The 25,562-nt window shown below is 38.1% G+C and overlaps 1 protein-coding gene across 6 annotated transcripts in view; it reads left to right on the top strand.

The window, feature by feature from the left end:
- The first annotated feature begins 1,356 nt into the window (after positions 1–1,356).
- Positions 1,357–25,562, top strand: part of FOCAD (focadhesin) — a 315,851-nt gene continuing 291,645 nt past the window's right edge. For 4 of the 6 annotated variants that reach the window (XR_010344245.1, XM_064381096.1, XM_012449998.2 and 1 more), the window contains exon 1: positions 1,885–1,904. Coding sequence is in view for 3 of the 6 variants with exons in the window: in XM_064381096.1 (XP_064237166.1) it covers positions 1,889–1,904 (16 nt within the window). In the remaining 3 variants the exon portion in view is untranslated. Of the gene's footprint in view, positions 1,392–1,884; positions 1,905–11,246; positions 11,294–25,562 lie in introns of those variants that run through there. The other 2 variants (XM_012449997.2, XM_012449996.2) reach the window with 2 other exon arrangements.

Genomic DNA, 25,562 nt, shown 5'->3' with positions numbered 1-25,562 from the left:
GGCTAATTTTTGTATACATACATATATATATATATATATATATATATATTTTTTTTTTAGTAGAGATGAGGTTTCACCACGTTGCCTAGCTGGTCCCAAACTCCTCCAGCCTCGGCCTCTCAAAGTGCTGGGATTACAGGAGTGAGCCAGTCCACCTGGCCCCAAAATTAATTTAGATAAATTCTTAAAGAGTGAATGCATAGCCGGTTATTGGGAAAACTGATAACGATCTGTGATACATAATCACTTTTCTGAGGTGATAGGGAACCGAGAAACATAACTTCTTGTCTACACATTAAAATGACTTTGGAAACTTAGAAAAATACCAGGCTCAAGGTCCTGTAGCAGAGCCTATTCAACTACGATCTCTAGTGATGAGGCCCATGCACTTTATTTTTTTTTTTAAAGTTCTCCACCTGCTTCTAAGGGTGTCCCGGGGTTTAGAAACAACTAAGTCAGATTCTTAAGAGTAATTTAACTCTTTCATCTTGCATATAATTTCCATTCTGTCATCCCCAACCAGAATTCCACTCCGTCATACCAGTCTCTCCTCATTTTTTCTGCTGGCTCTTTTCAGCGTGTTTCATCGTGGCTGCTGTCTGTCTGTTACAGCCTTCCCACGTGGGAGCCCCCGCCCTGCCCCAGGAGAAAATACATGTTTATCATTAAGTATTAGGCAAAATCGTAACAGCATTAACAATAGCAATAATTAGTCGCGCCAATTCTCCCCAGGTTAGGTTAGCAGAAACACTTGGGCTAGGATGCCCTCAGGACTATCCAACAAGTGGATGTACCACAGTGGCGTGGAAAGCTGCAGCGTTCTGTGTTGTCCAGGTGAAGTACAGACACCAAGCCGTAGCTACTAGGGAAAGAACGAAGCGTCTTTGCTGCCAGTCGGCAGTCCGCTTTAAATATTCTGAATCCTTAATCTTAGCAGTATTAGTTTCTCCCGAAAAACAAAATCTCCAAATACCAAGAAGTCGTTTTGCATCGCCAAAAGCTGCATAGGGGCAGGATGCCAACAGGACTACCTGGGCACACTGCAGTGGCGTCTCTAGGCAGGTTCCTTTAATCTGCTTTAGCTTGGGCTAACTCTTCACTGCAGTGCTGCTCCACAGCCACCCCCGCGCGCAGCCCTCCCCGCGCCCGCTAGGCTGCAGAGCTCGAGTCCGCCGCCCACGCCGCCTTCTAGCCGCAGTGCGCGGCCCGGGCCTTGGACGCGCTTGCGCGCGGGCGGGGGAGGGCGGGCCGCAGCCTGAGGAGGCGGGACAGGCCCTCGCGGTGTGCAGCTCATTGGCTCTCTCCTGCAGTCCCCGCCTCCGACCGTTGAAGGCGGCGGGGCGGGCCACGTCAGGCAGCCGGCGCTGGGCTGAGCTTGTGGCAGAAGGGAGGTAAGCCGTTCGGGGTGGCGGGCTGCCACCGCTGCCCCCTGCTAGAGAGCCGCCGGGTCGCGCCGCCTGCGGCCCGGTCGGCTTGCATGGGTGGCGGCTGCGGCCCTGCAGGGCTGTGGCTGCGCTGGGAGACGGGGCAGTGGAGCATGTGGCGGCAGGGCCGCGTCGCGGCGGAGGCAGGTCCTGCTGTTTGCACTCGTTCGGCCCTGCCGGAGTTCTGAGCTCCTGGAGGACCAGGCCTTCTGAGGTTACGGATCTCCGAGATACCTGGGCAGGGCTGGCTCTGGTGGCTGCGGTGGGACTCAGTGGAATCCCGACTCGGAAGCCGGTCGGCGCGATCCTTGTATACTTAGCTGCAGCAGGTTGCAGTCGTCCTACTCTCCTTCGACCGGTTCCCTAGTTGGGGGCAGAGCAGGAGATTCTGGCCGCGTCCTGCCTGGCCTGGGGTGACTGTCTTCTCATTCCCGGTGACTCACTCAGATTGTGTTCCACTTAAAATGGAAAGGCTTATGGGTGAGCAGGGCCGGTTTTCAGCCTCTTAGTTCTCTGGCTCTGTCCGCACTTGCGGAAGTTACCTGAAGAAATACTATATATATATTTTGAAATTTTCGCAGCAGCTAACGTGGGGGAGACATGCAGTTGTGTTGCACTTACCCTTCATCAGTTTTAGTTTCAGTTGTGGCGTCCTGATCTCTCAGTGTGGTTCCTGAATTTGGAGCTTTTGAAATCAGTGAAATCATCCTGCCAATTTCATGCATTCATTCATCCATTCCAAACTTTTTTGATGGATTAATTGATGGTCAGCCTCATATCAGATACTAAGAGCGGCATTTCCTGCGTTTTCTTCCAGTTTATATGCCAGTTTTATTGTCTAGATTTGAGTTGGGTTTTTTTTGTTGTTGTTGTTATTTTCAGGTTCTAGTATCCCTTAAACCATGGTGGCTCTGACGGGTAATCCTGATAACTGTTATCAGTAATGACTCCAGGTTTCAGTGGCCTATCTGTAAGAAGGGGAATGGATTAGTATAATTTTGAGATTTTCAAGGAGAGGAGGGGTAGATGGTGTGTTTCCTGAACTATGTTAGCAGTTAGAAAGTAACTATTTTAAAAACACAGGATGTATTTTATATTATGTCTTACTGTGTCAACGAACATTGTATCCATCCACATTCACTTTTTGACTAGCAAGCAAGTGCATGTTTGCAATTTTGATTCACATCCAATTCCTGCGTAGAAAACACTGTGACTCACCTAAATTTTGAAATGTAGTAATCATGAGCTATTTAATGTTACATACAAAGGTATGATATTGAAACAATTGCATAACAATGCAATTTTCAAAGCATTTTGACTTGCTTTGTTAGATTAGTGGAAGCTAAAACCTCTACCTTGATTATTGGCTTACTTGATCAGTGCTAGGTAACTTGCTTGGCTAGTATTTATCAATGTTATGTCTATTTTAACATTTGTTTCATTAACCTGAAATTTACTGGATTTTAGCTGATTGTTGCCTCCAGTTGAGGCCTGATAATCAAAAGGCCAATAAATAGTTTGAGATCAAAATTTTCATAGAGATGTAACAAAAGTTTTTCATTCGTTGATTGACTGCTGGTACTTACCAGTAAATCGTTTGGCCTTTTTCCAGGTCTAAAAGGATTTTTAAAACAGTTAGTCCGAGACAGTATTGTTAGCTTCATGATACTTTTGAGATATTGTCCACAAATCATTAGTTGAATTAAATTGTATATATCACTATTAGGAGTTAGGGAAATTTAAGAAAATATAACTTCAAAATTTTGTATTTGCTACTTTTTTTTTGAAGACGAAGTGTCACTCTGTCACCAAGGCTGGAGTGCAATGGCGCGATCTCTGCTCACTGCAACATCGACCTCCCAGGTTCAAATGATTCTTCTGCCTCAGCCTCCCAAGTAGCTGCGATTACAGGCACATGCCACCATGCCTGGCTAATTTTTGTGTTTTTAGTAGAGATAGGGTTTCATCATCTTAGCCAGGCTGGTCTTGAACTCCTGGCCTCAAGTGATCCACCTGTCTTGGTGCTACATCTTTCAGTTCTAGAAATGAACCTGATCAAGATTGGAAGGTTAGCGGGGGAATATTCAAGAACTGAAGACATTAGCATTCTAGTGTAAAAAAACCACAACAAGAAATACAATTATAATTATATTTGGAGGAAATACAAGAAAATAATAGTGTCAGGATTATTAGTGAGTTTATAGCAAAACTTGATCTTAATCAGTATTTCTTGATGTATAACAATGAACTTGGTTTAAGTACAAAAAGAAAATTAGGGTGATAATTTAAATTTTGATCAAGTGGGTAGTACATATTAGAAGATGAGAAATCTATAGATCTAGAGATGTATGGTATAATAAGGTATAGTATAGTTATATGAGTATAATATAAATCTGTGATTCACAATTAGTAATAGATTGAATGGAGGCTGTGTTGCTATTTCCACGTAATAAGAAACATGATTTGCTTAGCTGATAGGGCAAGGAATGTTTGTGAATTTCCCCTATGTAAATGATTTGAAACAACAAAGCTTTAAGTGATGTGGAACAGCCCATCTATTTTCAAACAATGGATTGAAATATAGTTTTTATAACCCCCTAAGTACTTATGGCCTCATATTGGAAGTAATAAAATTTCATTTATGATTTTAGAAGTTTATATTGGCTTTCATTTAATTAGACTGAGTTACTTTAGTTTTATATATTTTGAAGATGTTTCAAAACCCTTGACTTTAAAACTGTATAGTTTTCCATTGTTCTTGATGGGAAAACATTTCTTTAGGCCAAAGGGGGTTGAGAATCCAATTTGCATAGATAGTCAGTTTATTACTATTATTTATTTAAAGCTTTATCTTTTCACTTGCCTGGGGACCAATGAAGCATTCCACTGAAGCTCCTAAACTGAAGATTTCAGTTCTTTCTAGTACCTTTGAATGTATCTTCTAAGCTCCTCTTGGTCAGATGAGTTCTTGCTAATTTGGCTGATAAGTGTGTTGAACAAATGTAATATAGTAATTTTGAGTGTTGTAACTGTAGTGTTATTATGAAGTTTTTTGGTTGCCAGAGTGTATCTTTCCCTTCTCTCATGACAAGTCTTTCTACTTGGCCTATCTGCTTTCATAATTTACACTTAAGTTTTACCCTGTTTCACAATCATTGCACATGTTGGTTTATGTAACCAAACCTAGTTTTAGTATATGCTATTAGGGCATACACATGTGGAGGAATGGAGGAAACTTTTTATTAAATGTTTTGAATTGTTGAAACATCTAAATGCAATTTTTAAAGAGTCATAATTATTAAAAGTATTATATTCATCATTTATTATTTATTCCTTCATTCAACAAAGACAGCAACTACTTTGGTGCTAGGTCCCTAACTTTTCTTTAAGGAACTTAACAGTATTGCATAGACACCATAAACAAGGCCAAAATACAATGAAATAAAGATTATAATTTAGTTGTTCACATAGCATACAGTGGGGGATAGAAGAAAACTGTGTGCATGGTTTGAGAAGATTCAGAGAAGGCTTATGGAGGAATTTTCATCTGAATTGAAGTTTGAAAGTAAGTAGCAATTAGCTGGTAAGGTTAGAGGATAAGACACTCCAGGCACTAGAAAGCAGTGAGGACAAACAGATAGGTTAGAGACAGAATATAGACCCTTCATGTGTTAGGAGAGAGAATAGAGAGTTGAACTTTAAAAAGTAAACAAGGGGTAAATGATGATAGCTCTCTTCCCACAATGTTAGCCATTTTGAGCTTTATTCTGGAGGCCATGGTGATCCATGAGTAATAGATTTTAAGTGGAAGAAAGTTAAGATCAGTTTCTTGAGACAGTGTGAGGAATGAATTGTAGTGGAGTAAGGCAAAAATTTCCATTAGACGGGACAGAACTCTGAAAATGCAGTGGTACTTGAGAGAACAGGATGGATTTCAGATATATTCAGGTGATTGAGTTAGTGGCCAGATGGATGTAGGGGATGCAGAAGTGATGGAGTCAAGGATACCTCTTAGGTTTATGACTTCCCAAGTTAGGAATCACATGAGGAATATCAGATGTATGGGGAGAATAAAATCAGTAGTCTTGGGCATGGGTTTGGTGCTGTTCAGTGGGCATTTGGTTGCTTTGGTCTGGAGATAAAGAGAGAATTCTAGGCTGGAGATAGAGATTAGGATGCTATCAATTTATAGGTAGTTAAAACAATGTGAGAATGGATGATGCCTAAGAGCAGGTTTGTAGAACAAGAATAAAACAGAAGAGAAACCCTGGGAAACACCACCCTGTAAGAAAGATGACCCAATGAAAAAGATGGAAGGAACAGCCTAATGACAGTGTCCAGAAGATAAGGAGGGAGAGAATCCAAGAAGAGACTGGTCAGATGCCATTAGGGAATAGAAGAGAGAGTGAACTACAGATTTTGGAAGGTTTCCCAGATAGGCCAGGATCATTAATTTGTAATAATACCAGTACATATGATTGTGTGACTTTTGGCAGCAAAATTCACTGGAACCAGAGATGATGAATAGTTGGATTGATACAATATTTGGATTTTGTTATGTGCATATGGTAAGAATGCAAAAGAGTTGAAAATATTGGTGAAAGAATGGTCAGAGTGATGGAATGTAAAGTTTAGACTGGTTACAGATGGTGACAGAGTCAGGAGGAGCTGAGAGATTGAGAGAACATAATTGGTTCAAAGGATTAAAAAGTCTGGATGAAGTAAATATACAAGTGATTGTAGCTAAAAGGGAGATCACTTTAAAAGGATAGAAATACTCAGTGGTCAGAGTAGAATACTGGAATTTAAGATTTTTAGGGTGCAGATGGCATATAGGGTTTGGCTGTGGATATAGATGGTAGAAACAGAGATGTTCGGGAACAATGAGATTGGTGGTATGTTGGATGAATTGCTCACCTAGACATTGACCCTAGATAACTGTGGTACCCAGGGAAGAAAGGTGGAATGTGATCCTAATTGCTGAGGATTTAGATTGCCTATGGTGGTCATCAGTATATATGAGGGATGAAGAAACTTAGATGTTATGCCCTCAAAGGTACAGGGGATGGTGGTGGGATGGGGTAAGTGGTCTGGAAACATTTATCTGGGTCTATGATTAGCATGATTGACTTTTGCTGATGGGGGGCACCAGTGAAGGGAAGTTTAGCTTCTATTAGGCCTGGGAGGTATGGGGAGCATCTAGTGAAGAGGCTGAGGATATAAGAAAGCTGGTTGACTATGATATCATTGTAAAAGCTTGGGAAGGAATCAGAAAGGGAGGAAAGATTATTTAGAGGAGAAGAGGACAGGTTGGAAAGAGGTTAGATTTGGTTATAAGGATGACAGCGCTTTTCTGAAGTGTATATGGCTAGCTTTTAGCAGTTTGGACTTTAAGTTTTGATGAAGCTTTCTGTTGTCAACGTTACCCATCAAGTCATAGTTTCTCTTGGAGTAGAGCAGTTGGCATAGTACTGTTTCTAAATTTAAAAATAACATATATGTCTCCAGTGAATATTTGTGTTATCTGTTGGAGAAAGGATGGACAGTGTGGCCTATTTGCCTTTATGTACCTTTTCCTGACCTTTGAACTCCCAAAATACTTTTGCAAATACATTTCATCATGTGTGCTAGTTCTTATCTATTGGTAGAATTAGAAGGTTATGTTGAGTATTTTTAGGTCAATTCTGGGCCCAGAGGTATAGAAAATGCTTTGATGTGAATGACAGTTGCCATGAGTGTGGGAGATGGGCATACCTGCATTTACCTAAGATTTCCATCTGTTGTTTTCTGACCTAGAGTCTGTTTCTAAGGACAGCTCCTCACTCATGCACTAGGTTTCATTCCTTTACCTTCCCAAGGATTTAGCTCTACCATCTCTCTCTCTAACCATTGCATTTCCCCTCCGTTACTGGATTATTCCCTTCAGTATGCCAGTATGCTAATATTTTTCCATGTTAAAATAATAGCTTTTGACCCCATTCCTGCTTAAGCCACTGCACAATTTGTTACCCTCTTTGGTATAACTATACTTGTGTCCAATTACTTTCCTTCTATTCTTTCTTAAACCTACTTTAATCAGGCTTTTTTCTCTCACCTGTATCAAAAAAATTGCTCTTCAAAAAGTCATTGTTGACTTTATTTTTCATCTAGAGACAGAGTCTTGCTCTGCTGCCCACACTGAAGTGCGATGGTGTGATCACAGCTTAAACTCCTGGGTTCAAGGGGTACTTCTGCCTCGGCTCCTGAGTAGCTAGGACTGCAGATATGCACCACCATCACTGGCTAATTTTTCTATTTTTTATAGAGGTGGGGACTTAGCATGTTGCCCAGGCTAGTTTTGAACTTCTGGCCTCAAGGAGTCCTCCTGCCTGGGCTCAGTACTGGGATTACAGGTGGAGACACCATGTCTGGCCCTTTCATTTTCCTCAATCTAAAAGTCTGTTCAAAATTTTTACCTCACAGTTGACCTGTCAGCGTTTTTTTGAGATAGCTAGTCATTCTCTGCTTCTTTATTTTTGTTTTTCTTTTCTTTTCTTTTTTTTTGAGACAGAGTCTCACTCTGTCAACCAGGCTGGAGTGCAGTGGCACAACCTTGGCTCACTGCAGCCTTCATCTCCCAGGTTCAAGTGATTCTCCTGCCACAGCCTCCCGAGTAGCTGAAATTACAGGCATGTGCTATCACAGCCAGCTTATTTTTGTATTTTTATTAGAGACGGAGTTTCACCATGTTGGCCAGACTGTTCTTGAACTCCTGACCTCAAGTGATCCAGATGCCTTGGCCCCTAAAGTGCTGGGATTACAGGCATGAGCCACTGTTCCTGGTCCACTCTCTGCTTCTTGAAACACTTTCTTCCCTTACTAGCAAAGATGCCACAATTCCTGGTTTTCCTTTTACCTCATTTTCCCTTTTTAGATTCCTTTACTGTTTCTTCCTTATCTTTCTGATAAGAGGGCTGTTAACATTGGAGTGCTTCAAGGCTCAGTCATTAGACCTTATGCTTCTGGATCATATCATTCAGCTTTTAAATATTAGCTTTATTATTATTATTAATTTATTTATTTTTTGAGATGGAGTCTCCCTGTCACCCAGGCTGGAGTGCAGTGGCACTATCTCAGCTCACTGCAACCTCTGCCTCCTGGGTTCAAGTGATTCTTCTGCTTCAGTCTTTCGAGTAGCTGGAACTACAGCATGCACCACCACGCCAGCTGATTTATGTAGTTTTAGTAGAGACGTTGGTCAGCCTGGTCTCGAACTCCTGACCTCAAATGATCTGCCCACCTCGGCCTCCCAAAGTACTGAGATTACAGTTGTGAGTCACTGTGCCCGACCTAAATAATAGCTTTAAGTACTAGTAATACCCTACTGGCCTCAAAATTTATGTTTTCAGCCTGGCCTTCTCTTGAACTCCTGACTCCTTATATCCAGTGTCTACTCAGCATTTTCTGTTTGGATGACTAATATATATTTCAAACTCAACTCCTGAATTTCCTTTTTTAACCTATAATCTTCCCTATCTCAGTTAACAGAAACTGCATTCTTTTCATGACATAGGCTAAAAACCTGGGTATCATCCTTGACTCTTCTTTCTCTCACTATCTATATGTACTGTTACTTTAGAAAGCCTGTTGGCTATACCTTCACGATGTATTTAGAATCCAAGTACTTGTCACTACCTGTAGCTCTCACCCTAGTCTAAGCCCCATTGTTTATGCCCCGGATCTTGTAATAGCCTTTGTATTAGTTATTTATAGTTTCCTACCCCCAACATTTTGTGGCTTAAAGCAACAGTTATATATTAGTTTGTGATTCTGTGGTTGGCAACTTAGGCTGGGCTTGGGGTAGATGGGGGGAAGCTCTTTTGCTGATCTTGCCCATGCTCACTCATGTAGTGACGGGGACTGGTAGGTTTGGAGGCCTCAGCTGAGGTGGCTTGTCTCTGCTCTACGTGGTTCAGTAAACTATCTCATGTTTATCTTTCTTTACGTGGTGGTCTAATGGAAGCGAGAGAACAAGAGGAAACTACGTGGCCTTTTGAGGCCTAGGCTTAGAACTTTACCTGCTGTTGGTGAGAATAGATCACAAGGTCAAGTCAGATGAAAGGGATGGAAAATTAGTTTACTTTTTTATGAGGGGAGCAGCAAAGTCACTTTGTAAAGGGGTTTGTATACAGAGATTGGGAGCAATTGGAGGCTATTTTTTGCAGTCTGTCCTGTCCTTCTAACAGATTGCTTCTGTTTCCCCCTACAGTATTGTTGGAACCGCAGCCAGAGTGATTTTTTTTTAAAACGTGAGTTAGATCTCTTCTCTGCTCCAAAACCTCCAGTGGCTTCCCACTGCCACCCAAAGTAAAAGACAGTGTTGGAATTGTCCTATGAGGCCATGATCTGACACTTTTGTTGCCTCTCCAACTTCTTTTACAACCACTCTGTCCGTCTCTCACTTAATCTGCTCAAATTAGCCTCTTTGCTGCTCTTCGAACATCCAAGGCATGCTTTCTCCGTGGCTTTGGCACTGCTACTCTTTCTGTCTAGAATCTTCATTTCTGAGATGATGAAACTGCTCCTTTACCCCCTTTATGTCTCCTTGAGTAGTTCCTCAGTAAGCCTTTCTCTGACCTTCCTTTTAAAAATAGAAACCTCTCTCTAATGCTGTCTCTCCCCTGCCCTGGTTTACTTTTATCCACAGCACTTATCTTCAGAAATGCTGTATAATTTACTATTTTGCTTATTTTTGTCTTCCCTCTACTAGGAAAGTAATCTATAAGGGCAGGGATTTTTCTCCATATTCCCAGTACACAAGGTAGGCATCTCATAACTATTTCTTGAATGAAGGAATGAAAGGTACTACAACCTTTTTCAGGCTTAGGTATCTCTTCTATTCTGTATGCAAAAGCTCTGGGCCATTATCTGAGGAACTTCCTGGCCTCCTTTGCAAGTACTTTTGCAATATCTATCTATGTATCTATCTGTCTGTCTGTCCGTCTGTCTGTCTGTGTCTGTGTCTGTGTCTGTGTCTGTGTCTGTGTCTGTGTCTGTGTCTGTGTCTATGTGTCTGTCTGTCTAGAGTCTTGATGTGTTTCCCAGGCTGAAGTACAGTAGTACGATCTTGGCTCATTGCAACCTCTGCCTCCCAGGTTCAAGTGATTCTCGTGCCTCAGCCTCCCAAGTAGATGGGATTGCAGGCGTGTGCTGCTACCGTACCTGGCTAATTTTTGTATTTTTAGTAGAGACTGGGTTTCACCATGTTGTCCAGGCTAGTCTCGAACTCCTGACTTCAAGTGATCTTCTCAGCTTGGCCTTTCAAAGTGCTGGGATTATAGATATGAGCCACCGTGCCCAGCTGCAATCCATTTTTTAAAAGAATACTTGACCAAGTATTCTTCCACATCCAGATTCTAATTTATGCTTTGCAAGAAGACTATCATGTTCTCTTATCAACTATATGTAATACTTTTTCTTGGTACTTAATAGCAACCTCTTTGAGTTGTAAGTCATACATTTTTTGTTCAAAGCAAAGCTGGAACAGTATGTCAAGGAATAGTCGAGGGCAGAACATTTTCAAACCTTTTCTAAGGTCTTAGACTCTCTCTCTACCTTCAAATATATTACTGAGAACTTCAGATACATGTTTTAATATTCAAAATAAAGCTATTTTACATTTGAATTTATAGTGTACTCTTATTATAAAGTCAGTCTGAGCCATGAAGCTATTATAAGGAGCATAACATTGAAATGAATGATTATGAATAAAAATGATAATCTCTATGTGCCTTAGCCTCCAATTTATTTTTGTATTGTGATTTTGTATTTTGGTTTTGTTGCAGACCATTAAGAAAATCTTCATCCATGCAAATTAGCAGTTAAAAATGGTAATAATTTTTTTTGACAGTTCACATTGCAATCTTACAATCTCTAGTTATTTTTTTTTGTTTCATTTTTAAAAATGTCTTTCTGTGGAAAATTTAGAACAAACACACATTAATAGGGAGTATAGTAAATGAACTTAATTTCAACAACATCAACATTTTGTTTTTCTCTCTAACATTTTTTTCTCCCTAGCTTTTTTTATTTTTTAAGTAATTGTCTTTAACTAATAAGGACTTCTTAAAGTGTAATTACTATGTCATTAATCAACCCTAACAAAATTAATATCAGTTACAGAATATTATCCAATATAGTCCATACTCGGAATTTCTCAGTTGTGCCAAGGTTGTTTTAGTAGAATTGGTTTTTTGAAATCTGAGTCACGTAAGTTTCCCAAATATAATATAATTTGGTTTTTAGGTCTGTTTAGTCACTTGTTCTGTACAATCCCTACACTCCTTTTTCCCATGTCATTGATTTGTTGGAGAAACAGAGTCCTTTGTCCTGCAAAGTGTCCCAAATTCTGGACTTGACCTATTGCTCTGCAAGTGGTATTGTCCTGGAAGAGGTGCCTTCTTCCTGTATCTCATATATTTCTTGTGAATTGGTAATTAAATGCAGAGAGCTGTGTGTATTAGTGGCATTTTTTTTAGGTAAGAGTATTCTTACAAAAGTCTGTGTATATCCTATGCCATCATCTCATGAGGATACAATGCGTGGTATTCTTACTTTAGTGATGCTAAGGTGAATCAATGGATTCAAGTGGGGTCATCCTGATCCCTCTAATATAAAGTTTCCTATCTTCCTTTAACTTAATAGTTTTAGTTACAGTTGATGATTCATTCACAAATCAAATTGTATATTAACAAAGTAACTTCATATTGGTAAAGATTTTTCTTAAAGACCTAAGTATGCTTTAATTTTTTCTTTCCTCATGTTTTTTTACACAATACAACCAATTTTTCCTTGCCCCTCATTTTACATTTAGACATATACACAATGCCTTCAGTACATGTTGAACATTTGACATAAAGCCTGTAAGGAGATATGAAATGGGATGGACAATAAGGAAGGCGAGGTAGGGAAGTAAGGATTATCTCACTTGCCTGTCTCCTTTCCTTCTGTCTCTCTCACTGGTTTCAATTTATAATACTTTAAAAGCTGTACTGGATAGGTATGAATTAGAGGACCACTGATGCCTTACAGGGATTGTAAAGTGGATAGGACTGGGGCAGGTGTTGACTGCAGCATTGATGTTAGGTATGAATTGAATGTAAATCCAGGCTGCAGCTAAGCACACATATTTTAACATTTGTTGTGTGTAGTCAAGATTGGCTCCAAATAAAATTAAGAAGCAGATGAAGCTTATACAGTCTACACGTGGCATCCTTTTATCATGTATCTTTTCTTAGCTGATGTGGACGACAGTAAATTGTACTCCCAAGAATTTAGGAGACTCATGCATTGCTACATTATTTTAGAAACAGATGAATGATTCCTTTTGACCTCTGCATCTTAGTGTATGACTGCTTCGTTCTTCCAGTTACCTGAACCCCAAACTTTGGAGTTACCCAAAACTAATTTGGATGTCATTCTGCGTCTAGTCCATTAGCAAATCTTACCAAATATTTCTGAAATACTTATAACTGCAGGCATGTACCTTTTGGCTGAATGGAGACCCAATGTATATATAACATGGTGACTATAGTTTATGATAATGTATTGTGTAGTTGAAATTTACTAAGAGAGTAGATTTCAAGTGTTGTCACCACACACACACACACACACACACACACACACAATGGTAACTAGACGAGGTGATAGATATGTTTGATTTTGGAAATCATTTCACAGTGTATACATATATCAAAACATTTTGTTTTGTACTCTAAATATACCGTTTTTATTTGTCAGTTGCTATGGTTTGAATGTTTGTCTCTTTCAAAACTCATGTTTAAATTTAATTGCCATTGGCCAGGCACTGTGGCTCATGCCTCTAATCCCAGCACTTTGGGAGGCCTAGGCAGGTGGATAGCTTGAGCCCAGGAGTTTGAGACCAGCCTTGGAAACATGGCAAAACCCCATCTCTACTAAGAAAATACAAAAATTAGCTGGGTGTGGTGGCACAAGCCTGTAGTTCTAGCTACTTGGGAAGCTGAGGTGGTAAGATCCCTTGTGCCCAGGAGGTTGCAGTGAATTGAGATCATGCCACTGCACTGAAGCCTGGGCGGCAGTAAGACTCTGATTAAAAATAATAATAATTAATTTCCATTGTAACAGTATTAAGAGATGGGACTTTAAAGAGGTGATTGTCATGAGGTGGCTACTCTCAAGGGTGAGATTGGTGCCAATGTAAAAGTTGACTGTCTCCTGCCCTCTGTCTCTGCACTTCCACCGTGTGATGATGTAGCTCAAAGACCCTCCCCAGATGTTCACACCTTGATATTAGACTTCCCAGCTTCCAGAACTGTGAGCCAATAAATTTCCGTTCTTTTTAAAATATTCCCAGTCTCAGATAATCTGTATAGCAGCAAAAAACAGACTAAGACATCAATCATACCTCAGTAAATCTGGAAAAAAATAAACATCTAAAGTCTGATCTCTTCCCACCATTTCTACTGCTATTACCCATGTCCGAGGCAATATGATTTATCTCCTGGATTACTGAAGTAACCTAACTGGTCTCTTTTTCTTTTTTTTCTGTCTTTGCCCTCTTATGGTCTGTCTTTTCTCTCTAGAAGCCACAATGATCTTTTAAAAATACCAGTCAAATATGCCGTTCCTCTTTCCCAAACCCTGTAGGACTTCCCATCTCACTGAGAAACATTCAGAGGCTCCCAGCACCCTGTAGAGGCTTACATGATCTTGGTTTCTGCTTCATTCTGGAATCTCTCACTGCCCAACTTGCTGACTTGCACCAGCCAACACTGGTGTCCTTGGTCTTTCCTAAACTTACCAAGTATGCTTCCATCTCAAAGTCCTTCCTTTTGTTTGTAATGAGCATTACTTCCTTCAGGTGTCTGTTCAAATGTCACCTATCAGAAAAACCTTTTTTATTCTTTGACAGATGCTAAAACGTTTAAAGACCTCTCTAAAATTTACCTATTGATGACTAAAATTTAGATTTTCTTGGTATTATGTTGTATATGAATTTGGAAAATTAAGAAACTATTTGTACTGCAGTTCAAGCAATTAAAAATACCCGCTAGACTGAGGCTAACATACTTGATTAAAATGAGACTGGAGGATGTTGAACACTGGAGGAACAAGATTTTTTTTCAGGTGCAGACGGATTAATCTCCTGGCAAACAATTTAGAATCAAAGGTAATTCTGTTAGCTTACTTGTCTGGAACTCTGCAGGACCATTACAGCTTTTAATAACTCAAAGGTGTGACTTTCTCATTAAATATTTCTGAATAAGTGGTATAATTGGATCAAGTTTTTTTCTCTTGGTGTGTGCTGTAGTGGAACCATCTCTTTAGAGAATGATAAAAGACCATGGTTTCAAGTGAGTAAATAAGATCACTTTTCTTAATTGCAATGAAGAATTTTATGTTTTAATTTGAAGAGAATTAATAATTTCTTTGTAATTTAAAATAAGTAATGTATGCCCCATTGTAAGAACAAAATTAAAAGTAGCAAAGGGGGAATACAGTAGGATACATAATCATCCATCATCCTGTTATTCAGAAATAACACTATCAACATTTTTGCTTATTTGTTTTTTTCTTAATTCTGTATCTGTCTCTATGTTACACACATGCACACATATATATACACACGTTAAATATACACTATATATGTATGTGTGTATATGTGTGTGTATATACATATATAAAAATATATACACATATGTACACACACACACACACACACATATATATTTATTTATTTTTAGACAGAGTCTTGCTCTGTGACCCAGGCTGGAGTGTAGTGGTGCAATCTTCGGCTCACTGCAGTCTCAACCTCCTGGGCTCAAATAATCCTCTCACCTCAGCCTCCTGAGTAGTTGAGACCACAGGTGCATGCCACTGTGCCTGGCTAATTTTTTTATTTTTTGTAGCAATGAGGTCTCACTATGTTGTCCAGGCTGGTCTTGAAATCAGCCTCCCAAAGTGTTGGGGTTACAGGTGTGAGCCACTGTGCCCCGCTTATATTTTAAACTTTGTTGTATTCATGGTTGTATGCAAGAATTTCTCAAGTTTTTTTATTGTAAACTTTTTTTACATTATTAAAACTCTTTACAAATGTTATTTTAAATTACTGATCAATATTTTATCTGCATAATCCTGGTTTAGCTTTTAGATTTACCTATGAATACTTTTGCACAAAGTATGTTTGATTTTATTTTTTATTTTTTTATTCTTAATTCACTTTTAAAATGGGAGCTGAATAGAACTTGAAGAATGTATGCCACACTTTGGAATATAGCCGATAAGTGTCAGATGGTAAGATCAAATGTAAGTGGTACCCAGATTGCCCAGTTCCATAGAGTGGTTTAGTTTTTGGCCTACATCAGACTTTCAGCTTCGTGGTGCTAAAGTTCCCCATGAAATTAGGTATGGTGGGTGGGAATTGGGGTGACTTTGTGGTTCTCAGAATCATGCTGGTCCTGCCTTATTTCTGTGGCTTTGTTCCTGAGCTGATCTGATATTTTAGAACCTTTCTATCAGTTTGGAAGTAAGCCAGATTGGGAGCAATTTTTTAGATAGTGTTTGAATTTGGGCTGAAAGGCAGAAGTAGTCCTTGAGGGTGAAATGAAACTCTTTTGAATCTTGGATTCATTGTAAGTTGCTGGTCTATGGAATGGCTGCTGCTGTTTATCTAGTCAGTCATTTATTTACAACTAAGTGTTGAAAAGTTCCATTAAGCCTGGTATGAAAATCGTATGTACTACTTTTAACATTTGTGAAATTAAAAAAATTATGAAGAGCTACATATTACATCATTACCTCTTCTTCTTTCTCTTCCTCCTCCATCTTTGTTTAAATAGAATTCTTAAATTAACTTTATCTCAAAGACATTCTACATACTGTACTCTGTCAGTTGGATGTCAGCATTTTACTCCAAGATCCTCTTTTGATTCTTGAATATGCTGCTTGATATTTCTATGCTAATGTGAAAGGATTTACTAATGAACTCCTGCCCAGGATGGTTGCAAAGGTTAACTAATATCTGATTATTAAGCACCCTACAAATAAAAACAGCCATGAGTAATAGAAGATGAGTAAATGTTACTTTTTTTAAAATAAGAAATTATTTAAAATTCCTTTTACTCCAATGGGAAATACACAGAGGTGACACTGTGGGTTTTTAAAGGATTATAATACATAGCAGATTAAGCACATAGCTATAATAAATAATAGCTATCAATGGAAGCATTCATGTAAAATGTATGTTGTATTTAAGTAACAAAGACCCATTTTCCATCTCTGTTAGATTCAGCTAGAAACAGTGAAAAAAGTCTTGTTAGCTTTTGCATGTATTTTTGACTTTTTTTTTTTTAAGAAAATGTACCAAAATTCATGACAGTGTAATGACACTTTACTGATGTAGAGTCTACTAATTTTGGATTTGAACTTGGCTGAAGTTCAGCTTTGCACTACCTATACAAAAATTATTTGCCTGGTTAAAAAAAAAAGCTGGGAGTTAGGATGTGTCTAAAAAGGAGTCATTATTGTCAATTCTTAAATGTGGTCACTAAATTCAGGTTACTGTATTAATTTTGACATAAAGTTGTTTAAACATTTGTTTTTCTACTTCTAGCTCTTATTTATTTTGGTCTTTGTTTCATGAGTCTTAATTAGTGAAAAATATATAAATTCTTCTCTATTTCTCAGTTTCTGTTTTAGAAAGTTGATCTGAAAACAAAATAAACAGTGGATTCCTGATTCTAATAGTTTTGAGTCTATTTTCTATTAGGTATGGTGCTAAACACAGTAATCCAGCGAACATTTATTAACTGCTTATACCATGCCAGGTCCTGAAGTGAGTGAACAGGAAGCTGGTTCTCTTAAGAAATTCAAACGTCCAGGGTAATAATGCAGGGCTTGGTCAGTGAGAACCCCTCCAACTTCTGATTCTTCTTTACTGGCACCTGAGCAGGTGCAGCTGCTACATAGATGGAAAGTAGGACCTTGAGAATGAGAAAAGAATGTCTTGAGGAGTGATTATAACCCTCTCAGAGCTGGAAGGGACATTAGAGATTGATCTTAGCTCTCCAGTTTGTCCTCTGAAACCATATCCTCATATTCTCTCTGCCTGAAATGTGATGCCAAGTCTTAGCTCAAGCCCTGTTTTCTTTGGCAGCTACAGGAACTGAGAAAGAACATGTAGTGGCTTCCTCTTGATCTTCCTGCTTCTGGACATTTCTTCCTGAGCATTCCAGTGTTATTTCAAACCCTGTTTTTGTGAGTGAACTCATGCACACAGGAATTTCCCTGTCTCATTGAGCTGTGTTTTCACCTGTCACATGGTGGGGTTATCTGCCAGCTAAGTATTCATTTGCAGTGGCATTGCCATCTGTATGTGTATGTGTTTAGGCAATCATTTGGGTAAATAATTGCTTTGATTAATTTTAGTGAGTATTTATTTTAAAAAATAGAAAATGTAGATGTGAAATTGTTGATATCAGTGACAAGAAGCACGCATTTACTACAGATGGACAATTGTCATGTTGAAAGTGGCCAATCATTATTCTTTGTTAGATACTCACTGAACTTAAACTGAATAGTCAATGATGAAATAAAGGCATACAACCAAAGAACATATACGATGTGGGAGATGTATTGCTGGTGATGGTGCCACAGGGATGAGGGTTAAGTTTAGATAAACAATTTTTATGTTTTGTGCTCTGGGCATGGAGTAACCTTTTAATGTGTAATGTTTGCACATTATACTTGATTACCTTTTTAGGACTATAGTATATACAGAGATACAAAGCTGTTCGTATATGCTGATAAACTGCTTTGGGAAGTTGATTTAATACTTTATATGCAAACCCAGGTAATTTATTTAAATATTTATTTGATTTCCTGAGATGCAGCAAAATATAATGGAAAAAGCAAGGTATTGGATTCAGACTAGGAATAATAACTAACATTTAAAAAATGTTTGCTATGTTTCTGGCTCTGAGCGATATGCCTTAGTAGATTACCTTAATTTAGCTCTAGTTTTTTAACTACTTTATTTTTTTTGGGGATAGGGCATTGTTCTATTGCCCAGGCTGAAGTGCAATGGCATGATAATAGCTCACTGTAGCCTCGATCTCCAGTGCTCAAACCTCCCACTTGCAGCCTCCTGGGTAGCTAGGACTACAGGCATGTACCACCATGCCCAGCTAATTAAACATTTTTCTTTGTAGATACGAGGGTATCACTGCGTTGCCCAGGCTGGTCTCGAACCCCTGGCCTCAAGTGATCCTCCCACCTCAGCCTCTCAAAGTGCTGGGGTTACAGGCATGAGTAACCGGCTGCCTGATGATCTTAATTTTACAAAAACTGTAAGTCAGCTATACTTGCTTAAAGAGTGGTTAAGCATGTGAGATTTGGAGGTAGACCGTTTATATTCATGCTTTTGCTTCTTACATAATTAGGCTATTAATTTTGACCTCTCTTTGCCTCACTTGGTTTTTCATGTGAAAATAAAGTTAATAATAGTACTTATGTCATTGGGGTTGTTTGGATTTCAAGTGAGAGAATACATATAAAAAGCTTTGACAGTACCTTCCCGGTACATGGTAAAATTCTCAATAAATTCTGACTGTTAATACCATTGTATAACCTCAAGCAAGTTACTTAATCTCTGAGCTCCTATTTCCTCATGTGGGAAATGGAGTTAATATTTACCTCAAAGTTATTGTGAAGATCTAATGGAATTAAAGTGTTTTGTGGAGTACTTAGCACATAGGAGCTGTTTAATCCAACATGGTGTTTGTGTCATACTTTGTGTTTATTCAGTGAATCTTTATTGAATAGTCATTTTTTATATGCTGGGAAGATAGTGGTTAAAAAAGTCCCTGCCTTAAAGTGTTTGTATTTGTGGGGTGGGGGTAGAGTAGGGAAGCAGAAATGAGTTAATGACAATCATTTGCGATTGTGATAAAAGCTATGAATGGTATAATAGTGGGCCACTGTGGTGGCATGTAGGGAACTACTTGAGGATATGGAGGTGGTGGGGAGATAGGGAAATTTTGAGGGAGTGTGTGAAGGAAGAGAAGAATCAGCTTATTTGAGCAATTGAACAACAAGACAAGAGTACTTGAGGCTGAGGGGCCTAAGAGTTCTAGACCCAGATGTGGAAGGAGCTGAGGGTATGGGTGTCAGGGGTGGCTCAAGGAGGAAACTGAAGGCCAGTGTGGCTGCAGTGCCCTGACTGAAGGAGAGTTGTGAGTCCAGGACCTTTCAGAGTTCCTAAGGAGTTTGGATTTTATTGCAGAGTGCAATGGGGAGTTATTGAAAAGTTTTCAGGATATGAGTTTAAAGCCAACTGTATTTTATTCCATGTCTTTGCTATTGTGAATAGTGCTGCATCAACTATATTTTAAATGGGAATCTTACATATATTATAACCTTGGGGCTGGTGTCTTATTTCTCTATCTGGTGACTCATATGCAAGATCCCATCTCTTGATATAAGTAATCTTTTTTCATTAAAACAATTTTTCTATTTCATTGCTGCTCACTTGATGAGAGACTTCCTACTTATCACTTAAATTCAAATTCTTTTCCATCATTCACCTTCCTTGACTGCCCCACATGATATTGAAAGAGGGAAGAAGCACACATTTCTGTAGTGCCTGCTATGTGCAAGACTCTTGGCTTTAAGGCATATTTTATATTGTTATTCACAAGACCTCATTTAACCAATGAGGAAACAGACTCCAAGATGGTAAGTGATTTGCTTAGTGCTGGAACCAGAATTTGCATCCAGGTCTGTGTTTACCTGCTCCCTTTAATCCCCAAAGGAGGTTCCCCAAAGCCCCTCAGAGCTTTGCTCTCTGTGTCAAGTTGCTCTGTTATCATTATGATAGAGGTATGTAAGAGTATGAGTTTAGTCAGATTAAGATGTTGTCTTTTCTGTGGACAGTCTTAGAGTGTGCAAAAGAATATATGTCATTGCTTTACAGTGCACTATTAATCTTATTTATATGAACATTTTCACTGTAGTTCTTCTAACAGTACTGTGATAACTTCGTTTTTGTCCTTGTAGCCATTAAGGACTCGAATATAGAGATATTCTCCATGTCCATTTTGGTCTATATACATTGACTTTGTTGAAAATAGAGAAATTTAATATCTTCTTGTAAAGTTTTTTTGTTCATTTGGTCTTCAGCTTTCATTAGCACTAAGTATGCAAATTGAAATAACTAAACCATATCTATTCCATTCTACATGAATTTAGTAATTTAGTTTTCATGAAAAATAACAAATGAGATTGATTGGTCACTTTGCAACATCAAAAATGTTGCCAGTAAACTTGTAATCAGTCTATATAATTCTTTTCCACGTAAGAGTTTTTATTTTGGAGGAAGATTTCATAGGAATCTATGTGGGGAAATTATAATGGTTATGTTTCTCCTTGAAAATGAAGGAAGAAAGCTTTTAAGTGGTTTAAACTTAATCTATATGGCTAAATTACATTGGCCCCTTTTCAGTATTACTCTTTTCATAAAGCATTGGTAAACATAAGTAACAAAGTAATTAATCTTTTATTATTAAAACAGTTTTTCTACTAAATTGCTGCTGACTTTATGACACTGGTGCTTTAATTATGGATTTCTATGCTTTCAGTGATTTAGGTACTAGAAAGTTATATCCTTGATTTCTACAGAATGTATTAAAATGTGAGTCAAGATTTTCTTTTTTTGGTAACTTTATTAAAATTACGAAACACATATTTTCACAGAACAATTAGAAACTAGGAATGAGCAAAAATAATAATAATCTGTAATTTGTACATTCTGAGTTTTTCTATGTGCAATACACTGGAACAAGACTACTTAGGTTGGAATTCCAGCTCTGTCACTTACTCTATGACCTTGGGAAAGCTATCTAACTTTTCTGTGCCTCAGTTTCTTAATCTGTAAAATGAGTACCTATCTTAGGGTTATTATGGGGGTTAAATGAGTTAATACATGTATAATGCTTAGAATATTGCCTTTCACCTAGTAAGAGCCACATACATGAGTTTTAAAAGACCTTTTATTATGGAGCATTTGAAACATAAAAATAGAGACTAGTATTGTGAATTCCAGTGTGCCTATTATCAACATTTAGACATTCCTGTTTTATCTATCAATCTTCTTTTATTTTTCTTTCTATACTTATTTTATAGAAAATTCCAAATATTACATCCTTTCACTACGTATGCTTTGTACCCTATTAATATTTGTTAAGAATTAGGTGAGTTATTTTAGAGAGTGAGTATACAAAATTTGAGTCATTTTTGAGGGGAAAAAATACAAGCAAGATATCTAAAACATCTGTTTTGTGAGATTTTACTAATTTTAGTTAACTGGAATGTATTTGAAGTAAGATTGTGAATATGGAGATTTTGCTATTCAGTTTAGACATTTATTGGTCAGTAACACATTTAAAATAATTGGGTATCAGTTTTATTGTAAATATACTGTAAATATTTTAGATGAACATAAAGTCTTTATGACATGTTTTGTACTGAGCAATACATGTAATTGTTTTGATGAAAGAAAAATACTTAAAAATTATAATATTGGAAAAAATAAAAACAGCTAACTTTGAAGATTAAGACTGGATGCTGCAAAAATTGTAGAGATTCATAAGTCCTTAGATCTAAAAAAATAACTGTTTTTCATCAATATACTCATATATTTAGCATATAAATACACATCCGTATACCACACTTTAAAACACAGTATTCAAGAATAATGAGAGAAAATTTGTAACCAGTTAGACATTATTTAGTTTTATTTTATTATTATTATTATTTGAAAAAGGGGCTTGCTCTGTTCCCAGGCTAGAGTGCAGTGGCACAATCTTGGCTCTCTGCAGCCATAACCTACTGGGCTCAAGTGATCCTCCCACCTCAGCCTCCCAAATAGCTGTTTCTACAGACATGAGCCACCATGCCCAGTTAATTTTTAAATATTTTGTAGAGATGGAGTCTCTTTATGTTGCCCAGGCTGGTCTCAAACTCTTGGGCTCAAATGATCCTCCCATGTTGACCTCCCAAAGTGTTGGGATTACAGGTATGAGCCACCATGCCTGGCTGAGTTTGTGGTTTTATTTTTTATTTTAATGCCTTGTTTTCCTGGACTTGGAATTTCCTGCCTTTGCTCTTATTTTAGACTCCCATTTCAAAATCTTTAAGTAGAATGTGATATTGAGAAGGAACTAAATTGTAAAGGCAGGAATTTGATTGTAATTCATTGTACTTTAAGTAAATGGCAGCCAGTGAGATCATCTGAACTCATAGTCATGTAAATTTCCTCAGTACTTGAATTATTGATCTTAAAATTCCTGGGACATGTTGGAGTGATGTGGAATGTGCAGGTCATGCCTTATGTTGCTGATGGTCTAGTGGAAAGAACACCTAGTTGTAAGTCAAGAAACCTTTGTTCTCACTTGAACTCTGTCATGATGACTTTCCTTTTTGGCAAATTGCTTTAACCTCTCTGACATTGTTTCTTCATTTCTCCAGTGAAAAAAATGTAGGGAGGGGGATGATGTCAGGTCCATTATATTAGTTAAGGAAGTGCTAGATGTTGCAACAAGGAGACCCCAAAATGCAATGGTTTAAACAATATATAATTTTTTTCTGTAATAGTTGGAGTTCCAGGTATGCAACTCTACAGCAAGCTATCATTTAGGGATCCAGGTTTTTTCCATCTTGTTTCTTCAACAGAGTCCCAGGGCCATTGTCTTCATGTGCATGGCTACATCTAGGTTGTTGCCCGGAATTCATTGTGGTTTGGAAGAGAGAGTGGAGGAAGTAGACTCCAGCCTGGAAATGGCACATCACTTCTGCTCAAATGCCACAGCACTGGAGAGAACTTGATCACATATTCATACTGAATGATATTTGAGGCTGGGAAATGTAGTGAAGCTATTCAGGTTACAGTTTTGTTAATACAAAAGAAGAGAACAGATATTGGAGGATAAATAGCAATCTCTTCCACATCATATGGTTGCTACTTTCTCTGATAATATTGACCAAGTGGCTCTGTCACACCACTGAGTTGCTATCTGCTTCAGCTTGATTTTGAAATTATTGGCTAAGAGAAAACTATTTTCTACTCTCGGTTTAATTTTAATGTGTTTTAGTGGTCTCTCTGATAATATAATGATTAAACATTACTGTTTTCTTGTATGTACTCTTTAATGTTGGAAACTTTCAATTTTTATGAATCATATGCAGTTGACTCTTAATCAGTTTGGGGTCTTGGAGTACCAAGTACCAGTCCCTCATGCAGTCAGAAACTTGTATGTAACTTTTTACTCCCCAAGAACTTACTGGTATTATAAACAATTGATTAATGCATATTTTATATATTATATGTATTATATACTGTATTCTTACAACAAAAAAAGCTAAAAAAAGTTATTAAGCAAATCATAAAGAAGAGAAAATATGTTTACTATTCACTAAGTGGAAGTGGATCACCATAAAAGTCTTCATCTTCACTTTCACGTTGGGTAGGGTAAGGAAGAGAAAGAAGGGGAGGTTGGTCTTGCTGTCTCAGGGGTGCCAGAGGTGGAAGAAAAGCCATGTATAAGTGGACCCTTTCTTCAAGGGTCAACTGTGGTTAAAAAGATTCTAATTATCATGTCCTGTTAATTTGGGAGTGTAGGTGGCAGTTGGATTTTTAAGCTTTTGAAGCAGGAGCTGAGGCTAAGTGTGAGCAGGTGTCAGAATTTAATACAAGGTGATGAAAGAGAATCAAGCTGCCTGATCTTAGAGAGGATATACAGAAATACTTAGGGACTGGGAAGCGATGGGTGAGAAGCTAAGCAGCAGAAGAATGAGAAAGAGATCAACTAGACAGTAGAACAAGGTAGGCATTTGAAAAGTATAGGCAGATTTTTTTCCCCTCTTTTTTGAGGATCAATCAGCTAGGTGACTCTAGAATCCACCCTTGAGCTATAGTCTTAAATAAATTTATAAAATCAGCTCAAAGTTTATTGATGGTTCCCATCAGCTTTTCTGTAAGCCATCCACAAAAAGTAATAAAAAGGATAAAAATTGTCAAAATGTGTGTTTAAAAGTATGGTTTTAGGCTGATGGTTCCATAGCTTAATTTGTGGGAGGAAGAAACTAGGTAAATTCCATAACTGATAATTGGAATAGTTAATAAAATGTTAGAGAAAATCCTGGATTTTGTGTCTCTAAAACATAGAGCCCATTAATGTGAATGAAGTAATCCTTTTTTATCAGCCATTTTATCAGTTTACTGATGATACTGCTCATGTAAACTAGCTTTAAGAATGACCAAAACACCAAAAGCATTGGCAACAAAAGCCAAAATAGACAAATAGGACCTAATCAAACTCCACAGCTTCTACATGGCAAAAGAAACAGTCATTAGAGTGAATCGGCAACCAACAGAATGAGAAAAAATTTTTGCAGCCTACCTATCTGACAAAGGGCTGATATCCAGAATCTACAAAGAACTAAAACAGATTTACAAGAAAAAAACAAACAAGCCCATTCAAAAGTGGGCGAAGGATATGAACAGATACTTTACAAAAGAAGACATACATGAGGCCAACAAGCATATGAAAAAATGCTCATCATCACTGGTCATTAGAGAAATGCAAATCAAAACTACATTGAGATACCATCTCACTCCAGTTAGAACGGCGATCATTAAAAAATCTGGAGACAACAGATGCTGGAGAGGATGTGGAGAAATAGGAACACTTTTACACTGTTGGTGGGAGTGTAAATTAGTTCAACCATTGTGGAAGACAGTGTGGCGATTCCTCAAGGACCTAGAAATAGAAATTCCATTTGACCCAGCAATCCCATTACTGGGTATATATCCAAAGGATTATAAATTGTTCTGCTATAAGGACACATGCACGTGAATGTTCATTGCAGCACAGTTTACAATAGCAAAGACCTGGAACCAACCCAAATGCCCATCGATGATAGACTGGACAGGGAAAATGTGGCACATATACACCATGGAATATTATGCAGCCATCAAAAACGATGAGCTCGCGTCCTTTGTAGGGACATGGATGAACCTGGAAACTATCATTCTCGGCAAACTGACACAAGAACACAAAATCA

This window comes from Aotus nancymaae, unplaced genomic scaffold (genome assembly GCF_030222135.1).
Source record: "Aotus nancymaae isolate 86718 unplaced genomic scaffold, 86718_ANA_hifiasm-v0.15.2.pri h1tg000003l, whole genome shotgun sequence".
NCBI lineage: Eukaryota > Metazoa > Chordata > Mammalia > Primates > Aotidae > Aotus > Aotus nancymaae.
The sequence above is the reverse complement of the archived record's forward strand: the minus strand, read 5'-3'. Positions and strand labels throughout refer to the sequence as shown.